The sequence below is a fragment of the Sylvia atricapilla genome, chromosome Z (genome assembly GCF_009819655.1).
Source record: "Sylvia atricapilla isolate bSylAtr1 chromosome Z, bSylAtr1.pri, whole genome shotgun sequence".
NCBI lineage: Eukaryota > Metazoa > Chordata > Aves > Passeriformes > Sylviidae > Sylvia > Sylvia atricapilla.
Genome location: NC_089174.1, coordinates 5,522,908 through 5,546,659, shown reverse-complemented (window position 1 = coordinate 5,546,659; position 23,752 = coordinate 5,522,908). Strand labels below are relative to the sequence as shown.

General features: G+C 38.4%; 1 protein-coding gene across 1 annotated transcript in view; it reads right to left on the bottom strand.

The window, feature by feature from the left end:
• Window positions 1-23,752, bottom strand: part of CHM (CHM Rab escort protein) — a 54,110-nt gene that overhangs the window by 22,845 nt on the left and 7,513 nt on the right. Inside the window, exons 2-8 of the mRNA XM_066339792.1 lie at window positions 20,794-20,860; window positions 15,000-15,072; window positions 13,716-13,840; window positions 9,579-10,014; window positions 8,360-8,476; window positions 7,570-7,690; window positions 5,135-5,360 (exon numbers count right to left, since the gene is read on the bottom strand). Of these exons, the coding sequence (XP_066195889.1) occupies window positions 5,135-5,360; window positions 7,570-7,690; window positions 8,360-8,476; window positions 9,579-10,014; window positions 13,716-13,840; window positions 15,000-15,072; window positions 20,794-20,860 (1,165 nt within the window). The remainder of the gene's footprint in view (window positions 1-5,134; window positions 5,361-7,569; window positions 7,691-8,359; window positions 8,477-9,578; window positions 10,015-13,715; window positions 13,841-14,999; window positions 15,073-20,793; window positions 20,861-23,752) is intronic.

Genomic DNA, 23,752 nt, shown 5'->3' with positions numbered 1-23,752 from the left:
CCACAGGTCGCCTGAAACTGCTGCAAATATTCATATGTCTGAGTCAGAATTCTCAGGAAGACCTTGTAAGGCACAATCTGCATGTCCCCAAACAACCAGGGGGAATTTTCCTTGCTAAAGCAGTAGTAAGAGGTAATACCAAGTAATATATTAAGATACATTTCCCTCCTATTAGTACCATTACCCTAATTATTAAGCCCTGGAAAAGTATCTCACAATAGCATTTGTATTCTGTGCTTCTAGGTTCCAAATATATTTTTGAAATGAACCAAGATGGTCAAGAATGAGAGTAGGACAATGTAAGTCTGATCCCTCAATAAAACTTCTTGACTGAAAATTTTTCCAAGCCTACTTAGGGATGGGAAATCAATACACTTTGACAACATCCACATCATTCAGAGCATCCCATGTGATAGATTTTAATGGCTGAAGGCCTTCACGAGGTATAAACTCCTGCAGAACACAATTTCTAGTCAGAAATAACAAGGAGCGGAACAGCTCTCATGTTTGCAAGTAATTTTTTAAACAAAGAATTGACAAACACTCACTGAAAAGATAAAATCTAAAATGAGAAGGTATTCTCTAAGTTTCATCCACTTAATGCATTTCACAACAAAGGTTATTTCCAAATTAAAAGTCTTTTGCTGTCAAATTCTGAGAAATATTGTGGGCAAGGACACAAAAGCATTCCATAGCTGTATTAACGACAAGGCTCACTGATCTGTGAATAACCTGAAAAAAATGAAGATTATTGAGTTACTTTACCAATCTATCCATCCATCACTAGTGAACAGGTCTCAGAATGATGGATTATCTCACTTCCCTCATGTTTATCCCAAGAAAGAGTTTCTCCTTAGAGGGAAAAACAAACAACTGATCCTACAAACAATCCTACTAACTCTGCTTGCCCATTTTGCATTCATCTGCCAACAAAGTAAGAAGAAATATATTAAGTTTTTCTTTAAAGGCCAAACTACATTTGAAGTTTTATTATTTCCCTGAAATGCAAGTGAAAACAACAAAGAGGAAAGCAGCACTGCAGCTACTGGTACTATTCAGTATTTTAGTACAACCCAAGGAATAGTGCTAAATTGTCAGTAATTTCAACTACATTTTCTGATCCAAAGAAATGGAATAATTATAAGTGATAAGAGATAGATAAATATGAAAAATAGGTATTTTGAATTGGAGGGCTGAACTTGTATCTCACTGTTTTTTAAATCACCTGTGATTGTTTCACGTGTGCTCAGACTCAAATCTGCCACACCTGATTGTTACTGGGGATTAACATGGTTTGAATTTCTCATTAATTTCTCATCAATATGCTAAATCATACAATTCACACAGAGAAGTTCTAATCTTGCTAACATGCAAGATGGTAACATGCTAACATGAGAGATATGATACTCATGTACAGATCTAGCTGAAAAACACGGTGTATCCAACTTTTATTAAATTATTGCAGTCAGGTTTTCTGAAGTCTGGGCTTGATTTCAGACCACTAAAACCTTCCTAGATTGTAACAGGGACATAATTGGGAATTTTAAAGGACCTGAGACTACCCCAGAAGCTCTGACATCTGCAGCAGATAATAGTGCATATGTAAAGGTAAAACTGATTATGCATTTTTAAATACATACAGGAACCCTTGGAATCAATCACACTATCCATCTTATCTCAGCCTGGCCTCTTAATCTTCCTGTAAATATGGGCACTGAAAGAGATGGAACTGTCTTAATCAGATCTTTCCTCCATCACTAAATTACTATTGTCACAGAGACAAAAATCACAATTTCAGCCAGAATCTGTAGGATCTGCTACAAAAGGTGACACTGCACACAATGAGAAAGTTCAAAGCCTGTTTATAGGGAATGTACATCATTAGCCCATAAAAGTCAGAGAACCACCAATTCCTCTGGCAGAGCAGCAGAGGATATTCCAGCACCTACTGCCACCCTGACATCTGTCAGTTTTTGGATAACTCTTAACAGAGACACAAGAGACACAACATACCACCTGCAGAACCTTTGTGAGATGACACAGTGGACACCCACCAATTCCCTCTAAAAGTTCACATAAAAACTACTCTTTCTCAGAAAGTCAATCCCATTTGCATGTTCATATTTGCATGAGTCCAGAGGAAAGAATCTGAAACCAAACTGAAGAGAAACCTTGCCTGCTCTGCCCCAAATTCAGTGTGTTCACAAAGCAAACACAGTATCCCATATAAAGGCTTGTTTGGGTTTTCCTCAAGAATGAGATGTTACTATATTCACTTTCACGTAACATCAGACTATTGCTACATCCTTAGAAAGGAAGAGTCAGAACAGTTTTGTACCAAGAAGGAAGCAAAGGAAGCTGTTAAGGGCCAGTAAAGTTTTGCTGCTTGTCAGCTCAGGAGAGCAGGAGGGTTCCAATGACCTTCCTTGTTCCACGACTCCAATTTATGGAGACAGGAACCTCACATCTGCACCTCACCATATTGGGATGTACATTACAGTGACATAAAAGTTTAATTTTCTCTCCTAAACCATCCCTGCTTAAACCAATAAAGAGCGAAGAGTGCTTCTGCTCACTCGAGTGTTGTCAGCAGTTCTAAAAGGTTGTGGTGTTTATGCAGGATTCATTTGGGATGCAAGGATGTGACTTACAAATGTCTTTGACTCATTCCCATCAATATGCATGTGTGCCATTTATAACAGTAGCCTTGATGAGAACACACAGTGTAACTGGCTGCAAGAAACGCTTAAGAGGTTTACATTAAAGCAGAATATAGAGCAGTGGTTAGAAATCACAGGCCAGGTGACACCTTCCTCTGATAAGCTGGTGATAAAAGCTGTAGGCTGTGATCTATAGGCTCTGGTGTTGCCTCTTTACTCCACAGCCTCAGCGGGATTCTTCGGATACGGCTCACTTTGAGCAAGAAACAATCCTGAGGGCAGAACACCTTTAAAAATTGTGATTAATCTCAAAAAATATTATGGTTGCCTCCTAAATTGTTCACTTAAAAACAAACGACAGTTTTTTTTTTTTTTAAGTTTTGTATTAGAATGTTTGTAATACAAACCTTTTAAAAGTATAATTACTTTTTGGTTTGACAGAATAATTTGCTTCAACCATTAAAATACCCTCTTTGTTGTGGAACTTACACATTGTAGCAAAAAAACCCTAAAATGCAGCAACCAGTGATCTTAAATAGAAAGTTCAGGCCATCTGAAGGACTCCTGTCATCACAGAATGATTTTCTGATAAGAGTATTTATAATACTTCTAGACACCTCTACAGCTAACTCTTGAAATATACTGCTGTTACAGATCAGAAAACTGCATGTGCTGGTTATCAAATTAAAAAAAAATTAAGCCAAAGGGATTTTGAGAATGCAAAAAATTTTACATGGATAAGAATCTACAGGAGAAAAAAGCAAGCAAAATTTTAATTTTAATTACTGAATTTACTTTTTTCCCAAGTATTTGAAGCCAAGGATGTTGAGCTGCCAAAACTGTACTACTTCAATGGCTTGATAATATCCTGATTTATTAATCTGCTGGTCCCATATAGACACCTGGCCTTACGTTAAGTCCTGTAAAGACACAAAGGCATCCATAAAATCCAGAAACATAAGTTCTATTGCATGACTGGATCCAGAGTAGCTACCTAACCTCAATTCTTGTTCACAAATTGTCTGTCCAACCACCTAATTACATAGGTCTGCACTTTAAATCACAATATAAATAAACCTTAAGGAGCAGATGGAAGGCTACTGACAAAAAATGGTAGCAAGTAACATTTCTATTCAATGGAGCAGAATTATTCCAAAATGCTTCTATCAACATATGACTACATCCATCCTGTACACAGCTAAGCAGGCTCAAGCTGCTAAGGCCATTCTTCTGGCAGTAATTTAAGTATTGTTCTGGAGAAAAGAAGCAGAATCTATCACAGAGACAAACAGGAATACCCAACAACGTGCTGTAAACCACAATTTCATAGTAGCACACATGTAAAAAGCAGAACTTGTCCAGCACCAAACAAAGCAGGTAAGACACTGAACTGCTATTTAAAGGACTGATGTACAAATATATCACCCAGACAAACTGGCCTCACCAGGCAAAGCTGCTTTTTTTAAACAGAGCTAATGTTTACTTCAGACCTACAGGTTACCACATTAAACCCACATTGAGCAGATGGAAAGGCTGCTTGCCAGCAGAAGCAAAGATGAAAAAAACCCTCAGCCTTTTAAATGGCAGTTGAACTGTTGGAAACAACTGAAATTAAAACCGCCCACCCTCTGCACACGGATCCTTGATGGTCCCCAAAAGCACCAAGCACCAGCTCCCTGCCAGAACCACAGGCTCAGGGACACCTCAGGAGCTAGGGCAAGGACTGCACTGTCACTGCCACAGTTCAAGGGGCTGAAGAGGATCTGGGTTTATCCCGGAATCAACTGGGCTTTTTTTACTTGCTTTCTAAGGCTCAAGGAGTGGAGAACATATGGTTGCTGTTCAGGATGTCAGAATGTAGCAGTGGCTCAGTGAAACAGGACTGCATGGGTTCTCCTCTGCTGTTCAGTTCATAGGAGCTGGAACCTTGTAGTCTAGAGAGAGCTACAAAGCGATGCCAAATACATGATCTCACATCAGTTGCCCTGTTTGTTTAAAAGTCTGTGATGTAGAAAGGTTTGTTTTAAATCTAACTGTAAACTGGACACACAGCACCATTCTCCTCTTTCAGAACAATCCAGTTCATTATTAAATATCTACCCATGAATGGTGGATGCATTCTCAGCATTAATTAGTAACACAGACTGACAACATGGATCTTCCTGCAGCTTCAGGGAAGAATCACATACCAATTTTTTCAAACTATCAAATTACAGTCACCCTTTTTGAACAGATATCACTGAGTCTTCTCTGTCAGATTTAAAAAGGAGCAGCTACATATGGGTTAAATTATGGCTTTCTCATTTCCTAGCACTTATTAACTTACTCACAGCCAGCCATTGCAGCCAGCATACTACAAGCTGCATTTGTAATAACAGCGAAGAATGTTGCACAGTATTATCCTAGCGAATGATACCTCTCACCTTACCAAGAGTTTACTTTCTAGAATATATATCTGGGTAAGTGAGGCTTACCTGCAGAAGCACTGTGGGATCTCTCCTTGCCCATACAGAGGGAACAAAAACGGGGTGTTGCCATAGCGGCCAAGGCACTGCAGGAATTTCCTTGTTGCCTGAAGACCTTGCAGAGTGCTGCTCTCAGTCTCTGGCACCATTGCAATGGAGTGAAGGATGAAGTGCTGCAAGCTGGGGGTCAACTTCCGTGTCTGCAGGAACTGAGCAAACGTGCTGTTCTCGTAGTCTAGGGGAAAAGCACACGAGGCACTGAGCACATCTAACACCTGCACTGTCTCCTGTGCTTCAGCTCCAACAAGTGCTTTTGGATTTCAGTAAACTAAAGCAAGCGAGTTTTTCAACAAACACCTTGCTGAAAATGGACCATCCAAGTCAATGAAAGTTAGAAAAACTACTCCCAGAAAGGGAGTTTTCTCAGAAGACAGAAATATCTCGCCATTAAAATATCACACACCCAATTTAGGGGTCTCCAGTACATTCTGTTAGACTTGGTATAATTTCATTTCCCAGTCCTGAGAGAAAAGTGAGAGACTGTGGACAAAAATCCATTGAAGTGCCTTGCGATGATGTTTCCTGTAAATTAACCAAAATATTACCCCGAATAACACCCACTCCAGAACAGGACTGCTGCATCCACACTGCCAGTGCTAGACTGGATATTTATGCCCAAAGATGCCCCTCACACAGTGCCACAGTCCAAAGATGAGAAAATGCAATATTTATCTCAATTTGATGACTTTCTGGCAACAAACAAATGTGGGTGTGATGGGGAGCAGAAAGGGCTGCTCATCTCTTCCCTTTAAAATAATATTACTGCTGGCACATTTTGAAACTCAACAAAATACAAGTCTTCTGGGAGATGTTTAAAGCATGTTGGCATTGATATACCTCTGAAAAACTTTAGTTATCTTCACAACTGAAACATTTTTTGCCAGGAAAATCTAGTATTTATGCAGTAGCATACTTCCACATTATTCAGAAGTCTACTCTTATTTCAGTCCTGGATAAATTCCTAACCAATTCAGAAACACTTCCATCAATGCAGAGACCAGTATTATCAAGATATATTTTCTGTTCAAGATTCAACCATTGCTTTATTACAAACGTATCTTACTGCTCCTTGTACAGCCGTGCAGAAAGTCATAAAACAACATGGCTTTTTGTTCTATCATTCTAAAAAAATTCTCAAGTTTTCTTCACTTCAAACTTCTTATATAATTCCATATTTTACAGAAAAAAAAGCTTTAAAAATTCTTCACTCTCATGAACTATTCCTATTAAAAGTCTCCCTTCCCACAAATGCAATGATCTCATCAAGAGCAATTTTAAATTTCTGAAGATTTTACATTAGCCTAATCTGACTCAAAATACTCTCAATTACTTCTCAGGCTATTTTAAATGTAGGAACAAAATCTGTTTAGCTGTCTCTGGAAGTAAAATAAATCTAATGTTATTTAGGTACATGAATCAATGGATTAATTTAAAATTGATGTGGCATCTCCTTTTTTTACTTAATAAATTTTCTAAATACCACCAATATCCTCACTCTGAGCACCTCCATTTCTTCCAGCAGCGGCAACTGAGATCACCTGCAATCAATAAACCACTTCAGCCTAATGAGTTTTTCCCCCTTCAAGATTTTCTGGAGTTCATTACAGACTCTCCTTTTCTTCATCTTACCGGATCTTCATACTGACTATTTTTCTCTTGCATATATTTAAGAATTTTCTCTGATGTTTGTACTCCTCTTTCCTCACTATTTTATTCTGACAGATTTTTTGCTCTTTACCTAAGTTTACTTTTAGACTCCAAGAACTGAGGACATCATTCTTTGTACCCTGAGGAGCACAAACCCAAAGCACCTTCCTCCTGTTAAACTGATTTCCCTCTTTGACCCAATGCTAGTTATTCTTCACACATTATAGCTCAAATCTATTCTGATTTCCTCTCAACTAAATAAGCCAACAGTTAATAAAAGCACTTTGAACTTGCCCTCTACAACTAAAGAGCATCAAATTATAGTTAAAAAATTCAATTTTCTTCATTTTTGATTTTGTGGTAACGCATTGTAAGATTTACATAGTATCCAAAAAAACAAGACAGAAAATTCAAATACATCGCATTATTAAAAAAAAATAGCTGGGGGAGGGGAGGAAACACTTAAAAATGACAAAAAGCATTTTGCAACCTTGCTGTAATATATAATTTTGCTGTTAAAGAAAAATGTAAATAATAAATGATGTGGGAACTAGAGGAGCAAGTGCTTAAGTAGAAGAATTTAACACTGAAGTGAAAAGGTCACAAAAAGGTCAAAGCATACTTTAAAAATGAATCTGTAAAAATAAACCACGTGAAAACACAGGAGAACTCTCAGAATTGTCCCTCCCTGAAGGAACTCCTAGGAAGGGAGTGTGCCTTGTTCAGTGAGACACTACCTTGGTATTCCTCGGGATGCTGTTCATAGTCCAAACAAAATGTCAGAAATTTCATGAGCATTCTCTTCTCCACCATGGTGAGCTGTCTGCTGTTGAAGACATCTGCTCTAGAACAAGGCACCTGCAAAATATTTTTTAATAATTTCAGATACTTTCCACACTCTGAACATAAAAGTATCAAGCAGCAACAGTCTGATTAAATAACAAATACTTCAATTTACTGTTTTCAGTTGTAGTTATTTTCTTCCATACTTCTTTCCCCTATTTTCTATTGTAACTAAAGTTACCAATTTTCCCCAATAAGAATATTCAAAAATCTTTTCCAGCCTCTTCCCCTTTTTATTTCCCTCCAATTTCACTTTCTCTCTGACTGCAGAGGTAATCACTAGAGTTTGTATTGACTGTGCCAACATATCCTGTTGCCATTATCACACTCACCTCTCTTGCATGTCACATAAAAACAAAACAAGTCTACGTCAGAATCTTAAAAAGAACACTCTGTGAATCTTCAAGAATTAACTGCCAATCAACCATGGCCTAAACATTTAGCCTGAGGTAAAGATTTATGTCAATATACTGGACTGCACAATCTTATTTTAGTTTGGTTTGATTTTATTTTAATATTTATATGTAACACATACAAACATCTTTTCTTCCAGAAATTTAATTAGAATCATAATAAAGGAAAAAACACCAGCTTCTTGTCACAAAATTCCCAAAAAACCAATTTCAAGCTTCTTGACTTTAAGAAGATGAGATGAAACACATGCAGCACGTTATTTTCTGATACCTGTTCTACTTTCCCCTCTCGGAAGGCGAGAACTCGCGTGGCGTTTTTGAACTCAGCATATCTGCTCACGTTGGACTTAATGAGGAGGTCAATTAACAGGCCCCGGGAGTAAAGCAACTGCACAGGGAGGAGAAAGGAAGTGGTTGGTAAAGAGGACCACTCAAGTACCCAACAAAATCTTCACCAGCTGCTCCCCTAAATCACCTGAACCAAGAGTCACCTTTTCCACAGTCAAATTCCAGAACTTCCAAGCAAAGATTTAGTCACATATGATTTGATCAGCTTACTATAAGCTACATATACCATCAAATACAGGAGGGCCAGAAATGTAACTATGAACTGAAAATGCTCGTCTGTATTGAAAAGTCCAGTGGTCCTGAGGAACAGACTTTGCAAGATCACAGTGGAATTTTCTGGAGAAAGGTTTCCTGGGACACCAACAAGGACACTACAAGGAAGCTGTTGAGAACTCCTGTCAGGGAAACCCCAGCACAAACTCCTGGGCTTGCCCTGCTGACCACTCTTATATCTGAATTTCTGGTATTTGCTGCAATTAACACCTTGTCCCACAGTGGGACAGCCAGAGTACAGAAAGGATACAAAATAGCATTATATTCATAACCACCGCCCACTGCCTGGTGTTTAAGATGTCACTGCAAGGATGCTTGGGAGTGGAATCCACATTTGGAATATGAACTTTCCAGTAATGCATTTTGTGGTGTCTTCACAAAGAATTAAATGAATTATTGAAGAGAGTTTCTTTTTCAGTTTCCAGAGGTTTGAAAAATCTTCTTAAGCACAGTAAGAAAAGTGAAGCATTCAACTTTGAAAAAACTTTCTGTGCTGCAAAACACATTTTTAGTCTTTTAAAAAAGATAAAAAATCTGCATGCAGATTGCTCTTTCTTGTTTAAAAATATAATTCTGTAATGGTACTATTTAAAAGGAGAGATTTTGCCAGTACTACCTAAGTGCTATATTTAATGAAATTTACTTTTATGGCAGTATTTCTGAGCTGTGTTTTTGATCTCTTTGATTATAAAACACTTAAGGACACATATTAAGTAGCTCATGTTTGTTTTAAGGGTAACAATTCTTACTCCTCAAGAGTGGCTATTTTGTCTCAAAGGTGCTGTCTCCACATGAAGGGTTTTAAAACAAATGTCAGCAATTTAAGCAAAGTAAACGTACTTACACAAGAAGAGTCATTCAGTTCCTACCTTAGAGACTAAATCAATATTAAACCTTCTGCCTTCTCTAACAATTTGGGAATAGGTGATTCTCTTTGGCTCTTGGGCAGCGCTTTCGGAGGGTGCTGGTTCCGTCTTTGCCGGTTCTGGAGCGGACTCGCCTGAAGCCGTGCTGGGAGCAGCTCCACTGCCAGGGGCTGTTTCTGCCCCGGCCCCTGGAGCTGCCCTGCCTGGATCACTGCCTGGAGCCTGCTCCTCCTCTCCAGGGCTCTCCACTGCTGGATTCTCTTTCTCCGGCCCTGGAGAAACCTCCTCTGCTGCTGGACTGCCCTCTGATCCCAGAGAAATTCCCTTTGCCGCTGGACTCTCCTCTGACTCTGGAGAAACGCCCTGGGCAGCAGGGACTCCAAACACAGGCAGCTTTGGCAGTGCACCAGCTTCTTCAACACCTTCAGCTGAATCCTGACTGATGAAAAACACAGATGGGAAAAAAAGGGAGGGAAAAGTCTTTTTGAACAATATTAAAAACTTGTTTGAAATTTTGAGCTGGTGCCAGACGAGAAACCTCAAGCATTTCTAGGAAAAGCATTAGAATTTCTTTATCCTGCCCATTCAGGTGGTCCACCCACTAACAAACTCTGGTTGTTTGGCTGCAAAGCTAAAATTCAAGAGGACTATTTTTACTGAGGAGAAAAAAATGCCAACAAAAATTTGAGGTTTTACTTTACATATACTTAAAGATAGAAGGATCTCAAAACAAAAATCAAGGTCCTCATGGTGAAATAATCCACAGCTACACAGACAACAGAAATGGAGCATTTTGAAATAAAAACAGTAACTTGATTAGGAATTTCCTATGGATTAAAAACCACAAACTTGAAATGCAAGTATGTGTTAAGGTCATTAAGCTGAGATACTGCCCTGAAGAAAACAGACAAGCTTTACACAACTGAGCTTCTCTGGAGCCATGATCCCAGCAGGTGAGAACCATACCACTTAGACCCAAAGCTTAAGCAAAACTTCCACATTCCATTTTCAACTCTGCCCTTGCATTCTAATTAGTTGTTCAAGCAGCAATGCTGTTATGCAAGTGCTGAAAATCCATGCACAGGAGATGAAGGCAGTCAGTCATAGGAGGGACATTCCCAGACATTTACTCTGCACAGTTGATTTCCTTTCCAGAATATTTCTTTAAAATTCCCCTTTAAAGCAGCTCTTCATTTTTAATCTCATCTACTTGTTTTATGTTAAACTTCAGTGACACCTCCCTTAGAAAGCAGGACTTTTGAACTTGGTTTAGTTTACACTACCAGCTGAGATGAATCAAATCAGTGTCATTGTAAGTGAAAGGAGTTCAGCAATAATTCCAAACTATCTTTTTATCTTTGTACCACAAGCCATTAATGCACTGAATAAACAATTTAATCTTGGCTGAAAACTAATGAACTATGATTTTAAAGGTGACCTGCAAACACAGAGTATTAACAAGATGGTTAACATTCCCAGAACAGCAAGGAATTACTCAGCATTGATACCAAAATGCTTCCTCACACACCTGCAGCTGTACAGATGGAAGCAGGGGCCGGATCTCTGTTCAAAAAGGAACAAAAACCTGGTATCCTTTAAAAATTGCTCCTCATTTATGAACTCATGGAGCTCACACTGACTCATGAAAAGTTTGGGAAGTTATCTCCCACCTTGGGCACAGTCACCAGGAAGCACTTAACTCATGACTGGGGTAAAATATTGCCCTGGGAAATAAAGGAACTGCTACAAGGAAGCACTAATGAGAGAAGGCTGTTTCTGTACATTAATTATGTCTTTTTGCTTCAGATTGCCAGCATTAAGTAACTATAAAATATCAAAGATAGGTAAGTGCTTTGTCAAGTTTTTTTTTGAAATGTAATCTCTGCTACAAATAAAAATGAAAGTCAATTAAATTTTAGGGTTCTATTTGGATTTTGGGGGATATTTTTAGGATTTCAGAACATGGTGTTTGTGAAAACTGAAAAAGCTCCTGCCAGTAATTAAGTAAGAATGAAGCTTTTATTTAACTCATCCTAAACCTTTAGAACACAATTTTCAAAGTAAGGTTTTCTTTCTATCTTTTCCAAATCTCAATAAATAGTTCATCTCATTTTAAACATACATATTATTACTTTTTTAAATGAAAATAAACTTGGATTCATAATACACTGTATTTTTCTATATCACTCTGAAAAGCAGTGCATTATAAATATTTACATATTTTAAATCTCTATTCACTTTCCATTAAAGAATAGGTAAGTCTCTATGATTTGCAGCTCCACACTTTTTATAATGAGAGCCAAAAAACTGTATATAATCTAAATTCATGACATCCTTCCTATAGGACCAAATATCCCTGAATAATGTAAGAACTGTCTATAAAAATGACTCAAATTGAACTTCTGTACAGACAATTCTTCTCCTAATTCAGAAAAAAATAATACATCTGCAGACAAATTGTTGTGTAAATTTCGAATATTATCTTCCACCATTCATCAATTAATGGTACTAACAAAGGAATATCTTAAAATGAATGTGTCTTATTAATGCCTTGTAACAGCAACCCCTTCAGATAGGTCAAATGAAAAATTGCCAACCAGCTGGTTAATTTATTCAGCACAGGTGTTCACTATTTATTTTTCAGCCATTTGCCTTTTTTCAATCCAGCATGTTGTAGACACAGTATTCTTTCCCTTTGATGGATGCACTTTGTTCTAAGGCCATTCATTTCAGATTTGCACTGTGTATATTATACTGCTACCCAGCTGTTTATTCTTTCAAAATAAATGTTTAATGGTTACTTCATAGGAGTTACAAAAGTTAAGCAAAAACAACAGAATCTAGGCAGAACACGTAAATTGTCAGAAACACAGTAATTGACTCTCTCAGAAAGTTTGAAGTTCTTTTGGAGAACTTTTCTTTGCCAGGTTTATTAACCTTACCCTTGCTCAATGGGGTTTTTGTTTTTGTGATGACCAAGACAACACTGTACTGAGTTAAGTTGAATGCTTAAAATCATAATTTTACCCAAGTATAATCTCACTTCTAAATGTGAAATCTCAGTGCTAGGGGGCTCACTTGGGAGCCAGATATCAGTCAATAATTATACACGGAGTTAACAGACTATGAAACCTTTCCATCTAATTTAATCCTTGTTCTGAACAATATTATTATGACGACAGGATGACAATTGCAGTATACGAGTGCCATTGCTTTAAAATAAGCCTTACATTTTATCTGCAACCCAATCAAGCACCATTACTGTGCAGCACTGAACCTTGGAAGAGTCTCAGACTGTGACCTTCAGATTGTATTTATGTAATTCACCTATTTTTTCTCCTACTTATGATGTTTACAGAAAGAAATATGTATTTCTGTACAAGTATGTGTCAGCATCTCATTTAGCTACCTATGGTATTTTTTAAGGGATTCAAGGTTAAACTTACATAACTATCTCAAAGAATTTCCTCTCAGAAATTCTGGAGAGTGTTCAGTTCAGCGCAAAATCCAAAGATAAAAACAATAAAGAACTAAATAAATACACAGTTCAGTTAGTTAAATTTATAATATTTATATTGTTTTAGTATTTATTTATATTTGTATTTAACCTCAGAAAGTTAAATTCATTGCATATAAAAAGGACAAAGGGCAAATATTACATTACCATTTTAGCACAAAGAAGCATTTAATAGTTACAGTACTGCTATCCATTTGTGTCCCTGATCATTTATGGTTCATTTTACATGTATTTAGGGGTCTAATTTTTGACTGTAAGAACAGCATCTTTTAGGCAAATTAAGAATGGGAAAATTTATTTGATAGCAGTGCACAACTGACTACTACTACTACTATCTAAACACACCACTCCTGTTTTCTACCCAGAAGTAAATCACAAACTCATAAAGTTGGGCAACAAATTACATGGCACCCAGAGAGGTCATTTAGGAAGGATCAGACTGTTCCAGTGAAGTGATTTCAACAAAGCACAAGGACATCAGGAACATTTCAGAGGCCAGGGTTACTTTTTTGAGACAATGTGCAATATGGCAGCATGGTAAAACCCTTAAAACCAAAAGCACAATATGATCATTTATCCCTAGGCATCCAAAATCTTTAATGAATTTCTACATTTCTACTTACTCGCCAAAACAGAAATCTTCTACATGTTGAATAGTTTTATCCTTGCTGCTAAGAGGAATTGCTTCTTCATCCTCAAGGATCAGTTTTCTCCAGTCTTCACATTCATCACTGAGATCTGTCTTTTGCTTAAAAAAACAAGTACAAAATTATATATCGTGCAGTGCAAGCTGTTCTTTAACAATAAATCTCTGTAGACACAAATAATACGTACCATCTAATAATACAAGAAAAGACACCTTCTTAACTGTCCTAATTTCTTTTCTACTTTTATTTTTTGAGTTAAAACAGTTAGAGCTGGTTACTTTATTACACTATGCCAACATTTGTACCACAGCATTGGCTCTAGTAATCTGAAATACAGTGTTAAATAAAACACAGGCTTTAGTAGAGAGTTGAATGTAACTTGGAATACAATCTTCTAAAACACAGGTTTGCCAAACCAGGGTAGTTCCAGATTCTGTGTCAAACTCTTCGAATGGCAGCCATAAGGAAAAACCTGGTGATCTGGGGGAACTGTGTTAATCTGCACATGCAGGAATCTCTAAATCATACAACAGAATTCACAGAATATGAAGCTCTGGCACTGAGCAAGTGCCCTGATTATGCCAGGAGGCAGCACAGTGTAAAGAACAGGCATGAGACTGAGTTGAAAAACTTCCATTTTCTACGGCCCAACAGGCTCTGAGCATTTCCGTAAATAACAGAGCAGCCATTTGCTAGTCCAGCCCAAGTGCTCCATCTCCTGAATAAATATCCTCCCTGGAAGATTTCTAGTGGACTGCCATGAATCAGATAATCTTTGGTCATTGAAAAATACACTGTCAGCATTCATCTTTTTGTCCTGGTTACAGGACACTTCAATAGAAGGATCCAGCACCCACTTTTCTCCTCCTAAGGAAGAATCAGCTGAATACAAATGAGAAAAACAAAAGGCCTGAAACATCAGAGAGCGGAAAATGATCAAAGAGCAAATGGAAAAGACCAGATTATCATAAAGGAACTGAAACAATGGTGTAGTTGCTTCTCGTTAAGCCCAAGAACCCATAAGTGTGTCCGAGCACCAAGCTGGTCTCAATCAGATTCACAAGGCAGGCACACCAGAGCCTCAGACTCCCAGGCCAGATGGGTGAGGCTCAACCAGTAAAGCTGGGAACTACAAACCTCTTTGATCTGTCAAATTACGAAAGAGCAAAAGCAGGGAGGTAATTTGTCTTGTGATAAATCATGCAAACAACAGAGATTCAATGTTAAGGAGACCTAAAAAAGCAATTTGGGAAAATTTACCTGATTTTCTTTAATCCAGGACAATAATCCTGAAAAACTAAAGCTGGCCCAGTTTCCACCATAGTAATTTCTCCTGTAAAGAAAAGAAAAAAAAAAAAAAAAAAGGAAAACTTGTTGGACAGGTAAAACCGCTTTCCCAGATTTAAAGAAAAAACAAGTAAGTCTGATATTTTACATTCTACATGGCAAGATTTTTCAGATACAGACAAGATAAAAAATAGTATTTTGCAACTCTTAATCAAGTGCAAAGTTTCCATTTTTCTCCTTATATGCATCTCTGACCAAACACACTATAGTCCAAAATCAAATTATTTGGAGGGTAAATGGATAATGCTGAGAACAACACAGGGGATGATGTGACAAAAAGGAAAATAGAGATAATACTGTTTTTTGGCCATTACTGGTTCTCTTATCCATTATGTCAAATACAGGAAAGTGCATTTTGTTGTTTATCTACTGCTAACACAACATATTATGCCTATAAGGTTCATATTTAGATTGTGAAGATACTCTGGCAAAACACTTACTGAACTGCATGTACTGCAGGTGGAGCCAAAGGAACTGATTTGTACAAAGTGATCATCCCTCCCTGAGCACTCCCCAGTTTCTATTTACCACCTTTTTCAAGGACTTCAGATTACTGCTTTTAAATCACAGAAAATTAATAGTTCTGCCATTAATCAAAGAAAGTCTTTGCTCTCTCTTTTTAAAATTTCTCTACCAATACTTCTCTAAACATGTGTTGGATTAGCTGGCTTTTGTTGTCAGGTATAGCACACCTTAAATACTTAACAACTCTGAGAAGAAAAATAATAGAGCAATTACATCTTAAAAAGTCACCAGTTCTTGCAAAATAAAACTTATTTCAGTACTTAACTCTGTTTTCTGGCAATGTGTACTGGCACTTCAGAAGACTCAAAGATACCAAAAATACCCTCCTAAACAGATAGCTAATGTTATTACATATACTAAAAAAAGAAAATAATATTAAATGTAGGGAGGAAGATAGGGTTTGCATTCTGAAGAATAAAGTGAAGGCTGTTAAATCAATCTTATCATAACCTCCTCCACTTTTAAATTGTAGAGATCAGCGTGATAACAGTGAAAAGCTAAATTCAGGTTGGATTCTCCTGACTAGATTTACGATGGGATGCTTTTGACAGGGCTTATCTGCAGTGACAAAGACTTCATTAAGAGTGTCAGCCCCGCTCCAGCACCAGAGGCTGCTGCTCTGGACCACGGTGCTTACTTAGCATATGAAGGACAGATGTCTGCTGAGCAGTGCCTAATTGCTCCTGACTACAAACTGACCTAAAAAAGTCTTTCAGCTTCTGCAAGGCAATAGTGAAGAACATAAATAGGACATCTCTCGCAAAGACAACAAAATCCAGCATTCACTGAGAAAAGGTGGTTCCAGCAACAGATTGTGGTGTTCCAGGCCCTGAACTGGGAGGACTGGGCCCACACCATGGGGTGACTGATCAGCACAGCTCCATCTGTAGAAGGTTTCCAAGCAGGAATTCCAATCCTCTGTAACAGGAGGTCATCCTTGCTTCCTGGGACTTGACATGGTGAGCTCCAGAAATACTGCTGCTTGGTATCACACAGAACACAAAGCAGGGATGATTCAATCTATGAAATGCCCAATTCTGTGACATTTCAATCTGTAAGAAACACTGACAGTTGCACTGACGATAACTTCCAGCCTTGTTTAAGCTGTCAATGGTGCAGGGCAATTTTTCATGTTTCTTCAAATTCTGCAGAATAAAAACTTCAATATTCCATGTACTATCTGCCATTTCTGAGATTTCCAAAATCCATGGCCATGAAGATTTATTTTGAAGGGAACATCCTGCTCTGGTTGTAAGTTTCCTGAATATGGAATATAATATATAGCTGTTGGAGCACGCAATGCCATGATCAGAGAAATCCCAGAAATCAGCTGCCTAAAATTGGGAGTTGGTTTCTTGAATCTACAGCAATATTAAGTCATGCATATTTACACTATTTAAAGCTAGAACGTCCAGTAAGAGAAATTACCATTATTTTCACAGAGAGTTACAAAAGTTTATCTGTGAGCTGTCAGACATCTTTCATGTGAACACTCCTCTGTTCATCAGCTTGGTTTTCCTTTGAAATGATTTGTTTTACCTAGTGTTGGGGCAACCCAGTGTGTTCAACAAAGCACTGCATGACCCTGCTGTGGAACTCCATCCATTCTGAGGAGGTGGCACAGCCCTTCTCCAAAGGAAAATGAACCACAGCTGTCCCTCCTTTCCTCTGGTGTCTGAGCTGTGCAATCCCACCCCAAATATTCATCTTCCTCTCAAGTAGCAACTTCCAGATTTTTTTTTTATCCTGGAATTTTAATTAGTTTTCCTGCGCTACATGATGAATCAGGGTTGCTTAATTTTCTCATCTGAAAACACTACAGAAGGAAGACAGAGCAGGCATGATTACTGACATAATGAGCAAAGTTTATAGCAAGTCTTGAAGAGGAATTCTGAGAAGAGCTGACTAATGGTTTTACAACTGGGACTTCTTTGTAACCAAATATTTTTGTTATAATTGCCCTGAAGATGAACTGAGGAATTCCTTTAAGTAATGGTCAAGATCAAAGCCTAATTAAAGCTAAAATATTGTTCCAAAATCTCAAGGCCTAAGCTCCCTTCTTCTCTTGCTATATTACCAAACTACAAAGATGGATATTCTCTCCCTTTTTTAAGGCTGTAATCCAATTATTCCCTAACTAAGAACAGGAAGCATTTTGAAGGTGAAACAGCAGAGGTGAAAAATATTTTTTCTACCAAGTTAGAGCACAGATGTTTTCCTTCCCTACCATACATTATTTCCTAAACTGTATTTGCTCAAGACTCCTCCCGTGTAACCTGGCATCCACTTGAATTACAACACTGCTCCTTTTCCTTCACATTTTTCAAATCTCCTACCTGCAGTTCAGAGCTAACACCAACAAAACGTTTTCCAAACTTTTGGAAATGTATCTAAAGTACAATTTTACCTCTGCAAGATCTTGTCTCTTCTCTTGTGCTAGCTTTTCTCTTTTTTCTTCAGTTACCAAGACCACTTTCAAAATAACTGGCAAATTCCAATCCGGAATATTGAAATCACAAATTGTTTCTGACTGACAAACAATCTGAATCTGAACCAAGAAAATATCTAATGTGCCCTTCTGCAGACAAACTGCAATTTGAGAAACTGGCTACTTCTGAAAGCAGGATATTCACAATGAAAATGTAAGAGCAGCAAAAGCATTTGTGTACCTTCCCAGGGCCTTGGCACAGCCCCCACAGTGACACTCAAAGCTGCTGCTGGCTGGACAGAAGCTGCTGATGCCTCACCATTCCCCCCAAGAGCTGCCTCCATGTGTCTGTCCTGCATCTCGTCTCTCAGAAAGAAGTCCTGACCCATCAGAGCAGCTGTCTTTTGCACAAGAAGTTACTGCCACATCGATTTTAAGGATCTGAACACAAAATGACTCATGTTTCAAACCCATGAAGTTTCCTGTGCTACCTATTAGTACACAGGCAAATGTATTCAATGTATTCCCATTCTGGCCCAGTGATGGTGTTTAGGAGCTGCCTGGCTTTCAGGAGGAGGGCTTTAACCCAAACAGCTCCTGACATCCTTCAGCCCAACAAAAGGGTGGGTGATGGTGGCAGTCACTTGTGCTACATCACATTATATCCTGGGATATGTATATGATCAAAGGGAATTACCATGGCCCAGCTGAGACCATGTTTTACTCTCTAATACCTTTGCTGGGAGGTTGTATCCTAAACCAAAATAAACAGAAAAAGGACTTTTTCAAAAAAGCTCAGGAGATACTATAATTACCAATTTTTTGCCTAGTTTTCCTTATTGACATGAAATAATTTCTTTATTTTTTTGGTAAGAAATTGGACTGCTTATAGAAGCACCTGTTTTGCTCTCTGGCTGCTTACTCTCACAGCTTCCTCACTTCACAGAAGTTAAGGATCCAAAACAGGGCTATATGAAGACACAGGGTCTATTACAACATGTATTTTACAAGCTCTGGAAAAAAAAAAGTGAGACCTGTCTAGCAGGAAGTGGAACAAACCACAAAAGCAGGGATCTTGGACTAGAGAGGTACAGTAATAAGGCCCAGCACACTTTTGGATGCTCAAATAGAAGAATTTTGGACACAAGGAACATTCAAGTGTTCTGCAGGCACTTGTACAGTCAAGTATAGTCAGTCAAAAAATAATAGAAGTAACAGGAGTCAAGAACCAAGACATGCCCAGTTTGTTCTACTGCTCACAGAAGAGAAGTTACAATTCTCCATCTTGACTGTCCTTTGCCTTTGAATTAAATTTTATGTGGAAAAGTAAATAAGCTAATGAGGAAGGATGTAGATAATACAAGCTGCAGCCTACAAATGCTGTATTCCAGAGTTGAATGTCAAATATAAAATGTAGCTCAAGATCCTCACCCCTAACTGCCCCACCCTCAGTACCCAAACTGCTGCATAACTACAGATACAGAATTAAAAGAGGCAAATAAACAAAGGACCAAAAGCAGAAACTTGAGCAAGTGGTTAGGAAAAAGTCTTTTGCATATGCACAATTAGTATAGGAAGCATGTTCACTTCAAGTAATCCACTTTTAGTCTTGATGTACCTTTCTCCAGCAGCTTCAGATTTAAACTAAGTGCCAATCTCCACATTTTAAATTGCAAATTACTTTTCTAAATCATTTAACAAATATCCTTGAAATTTCACATGTCAACAGCTCATTAATATCTACAGTAAATGTAGCTCTCTGAGAAGAACCACAGATTTTATGTTTATTGAGACAGATAGCTGGCACAGAGAAATAGAGCTCCTTCAATTACTAGTTGGCAGAAGCTAACTTCAGTTTAAAATCAGTCTACAGCAATTTATGGCAACACTGCAGTGAAGTGACTATTTTGAATAAGATTAGCTACTGCTGATGGCAATGCTTGGACAGTGCTTATAAATCAAACCCAGAACTCAGTATTTTATAATAGGCCACTTCTAAACTATCTCCCATAATCACCTATGCAGTATATTATGATAAATGCAAACACAGCTGGAGATTAAAAGTAATAAAATAAGGTACACAAGGTAATGAGAGCAAGTAAACTATAAACAAAGACTTTATGCATATATGTTTGCAATACCTGTTGCCTGACTTAACTTGGGCGTTTGTAGGGAATAACAGATTAATCAAAGTAGCACACAGACACAGCTATTTCAGTAACCCCAAATCTTATTTTTTTATACATTGAGAAAAAGTTGAATTCATAATTCTGATCATTAATGAAGGGAATACCTTCCATTGTTAAAAGGTGATATTCATCATAGCTAAAAACAGGCGTGGATAATAGAAATCAAAGTTCCAGTGGCCAATACTATTACAGACTTTGACAGCAAATGAAAACAAAAACCTGAAATAATACAAGAATTTGGACATTCTCACCAAAGAGAATGGGATAATTACTGTCAGGGTTGAGAATCAGTGGCACTAAACCTTTAGCCATTCCTGCCTGTAGCAGAAAGGAGCCATCACAGCATCCTTCACCACAGCACTGATGTTCCACATCCCTGAGCTAGCTTCCAAAAACTGCCTGCTCTATTGATGGAAATAACACCCAAAAAAAGGCAGAGACAGAAACATAACATTACTGGGTGCCAGATGAAGAAAGAGGAGTCCTGCAGCCCACACTGACAGAGACAAAGAAACCCTTCCAGTCACTTTAGCTCTTAAAAAGGGAAATTACTAGAGTAACTTACGAATCCACATGAAGAACTCTCTGGCCACTTCTGGCACACGCTGCTGCAATAATGGACTCAGGCAAACCTGAAATGACATATGCAATTTTTAGAATTTAGCATGCCATGATATATTAAAAATTGCAATAATGGTAGAGCTTGGTCAGAAGCAGGCAACTCAAACAAAACAAATTTTACAATGTGAGTCACTGAAATTTTTAACAGTCTCATGCTACTAAAAGAATGAACACTATTTTGCACTCTTTAACATTTTGCTGCCCCGCTTAAATGCAACTTCTTTTTTTTTAATTAACTGTATGGCACTTGCAAACACTACTGAGTTAAAACCTGGCACCAGCATCTTCTCTCCACACCCTGCTACCATAACCAGATTGAGTAATTGCCAGCACAATGATACTCACAGTTACATCTTGTGGTTACCCAAAGGATGTAACCACATCCTTGGTAATGCAGACAGGTATTACCTGAGGGCATTTTTGTGTATTTTTGTCCACTTCAAAGTGAACAAAAGGCTGTGATTGTCGTTGAGTGTTATCCCATCAAAATCTCCCATGTTATGTAATTACACTCTTCCAAAACAGTATGTTTTCACTATATTTAGAACAAATATATATCAAAAAAGCATACCAAAAGGCTGTGATATCTCTACCAGCAATACATGCACAGGATCCCACTGGAGTTCAATAAAGGAATGGGACCATTCTGTAATGTCTGCTCCCACTCACCAGATTCCACATGCCCAGTTAAATGCCTTGGATTCTGGAGCAGGTTCAGAAAAGCAGGACAGCTCACCAGCTAAGGTCTGTGGCACTAACTTCTCTCAAATCTCTTTTTCAATGATCTGTTGGCTGTTTAAGTAAGTAATTCAGGAGCAGCAATTAAAATTCTAGAGACTGGTATTAGGAGACACTCGGGCCATGTATTCAATTAAGGGATGAGATTAAAGGAAGTGAAAGGAGTGTTTGGCTGATGTGATTTCCAGAAGCAGCTGCACTGGTGCAACTGCAGAGACAGAACTGGAAGGGGAAAAAGCAACTGTGGAGGGGCACAATCTGCTCTGGGCCACTCCATGACAAACATCATCTCCAGCACAGCTCCAGGCCTGCACTGTCCGTTCCTTAGATGGAACAGTGCCTTCACCAACAAATAAAACCTTGCAGTCTAGAAAACATCTCCTGGGAGCTGAGTACACCAGACCACAGTTTCACCAGCTCTTCAAACCAGCAAAGGCCAACACAATCATCAGAATAAAGAGGTGTAACCTCTGCCCTCATCATCTGCCCCTCTTGACCTCCTTCCAAACCAAAAAAATGGTATTTGGGAGAGCAGTTCCATGGTGATGTCCAAAAGTACAAATGTTTGTATCAATACAAAGAAGGAAGTTTAAGACAGGCATGACAAATTTTCCAGGAAAATAGCTACAACTTCCCTGCAAATTTTCTGGTTTTAATGATTACTTTTTTTATGGATTAAAAAAAATCCTTTTCTGAATTGATAAAGCAGAAAAGGTGAGAATAGTTTTGCATTGCTGACCTTCCACACCAACTGAAAGTTTAGCATAGAATTAACCTCCAGAAGGAGGGGCAGAAGGAGTGATGAATAGTTGCAAGCAGTCCCTGGGATGTTTACTTCACAGCCTAGAAAGGACAAAAGTCTTTCAAGTTGAATTTTTGGAAACAAAAGTTCAAAACACAGACCATTGTGACCAAGGAGACAGGGAGAAAATACATGAGACCCTGGCTGCACACAGTCATTATGTGAGAGCTCCACACTCAGCTGTCCCCCCATGTTTATATATATGGTTCATTTCGCTCCCTCTATAAACTATCGGGAATAGAATCTACAACTACTCTTTGTTTGGAGTCCCCGAAAAAGCTTTTCTTTTCCCTCATTGGGGCACAGAGAGTATTACTCTAGAAATGGAATTGAGAAACTTGTTTCTCCTTCCTTATTGATAAAAGCCACTGAGAAAGTGTTGTAAAACATCACCAGTGCTGCCTGGCTGACCTGGGCCGAGTTATAGCTACCAGGGCATAACTGATTGCTTTAAGCTTGATCCAATTGATACTGTGTTGGAGGTCTGTTCTTCCATTAACCTTGGATGAAATTGTTCCCTGAATTAGCTTCCTCGCTCTTGAAAGCTGGCATCAATTTTCCTCACCAGCCCTGTGTTCCTAAGACACCGTGGCCCCCCACACAGCCAGTGGTAAGAGTGGGTACACAGCCACAAGGTGAGGCCGGCACATCCCAGCTTTTGGAGAGGCTCCCAACAACTTGAGGGAACAGGACACCCTTTGTTCTTGGGTGACAAGACCTCAGGAAATCCACGAAATAAATAAGACTGTCCCATGGCACCAGTTTCTGAACCCTCCTCAACAGAAACGAGGCCACAGGGAAAAGAGGCAGCTTTGTCAAATGCAAGTTACTCCTACATGTGAACTGTATTGCATGCTGGTTTCTGAACAAGAGCCTTTTCCAAGAAAGAGAGTTCTGGACAATTACAATATAGTTATATATTGTCCTTCTCTATCTAGGAAAATAACTAAGTTGGAAAAGCCTGCTTAGAGAAATGGTAGTTTATGAAATGATAGCATGGAAAGCTGAACTGTCTCCAAGAGGATGCTGAAAGGGTTATACAAAATACATCCTCTTCATATAATTCAATAACAGCAAAATATGTATTTTTAGAAAATGTTTCTACCTGGAAACAGTTTTCTGTTCTCAGCTTTGATTTCTCAAAAGCCCTAAAATGGACTACATTCAGATTTTGAAATGTGTTTGGATCCACACTACCAGGCAGGTCACACTCTGAATTCCAAAATGCCTAATGAGTAAATAACCCCGGATATTTCTGTTCTATTTTCTTGATGAAGGATCATTCCAACACTTCCTGCTACTCATCCCTCTTGTGGATCAGTCAGCTGCTGGTCTGGCCAGCTTAAAGGATTAAGGACATGTA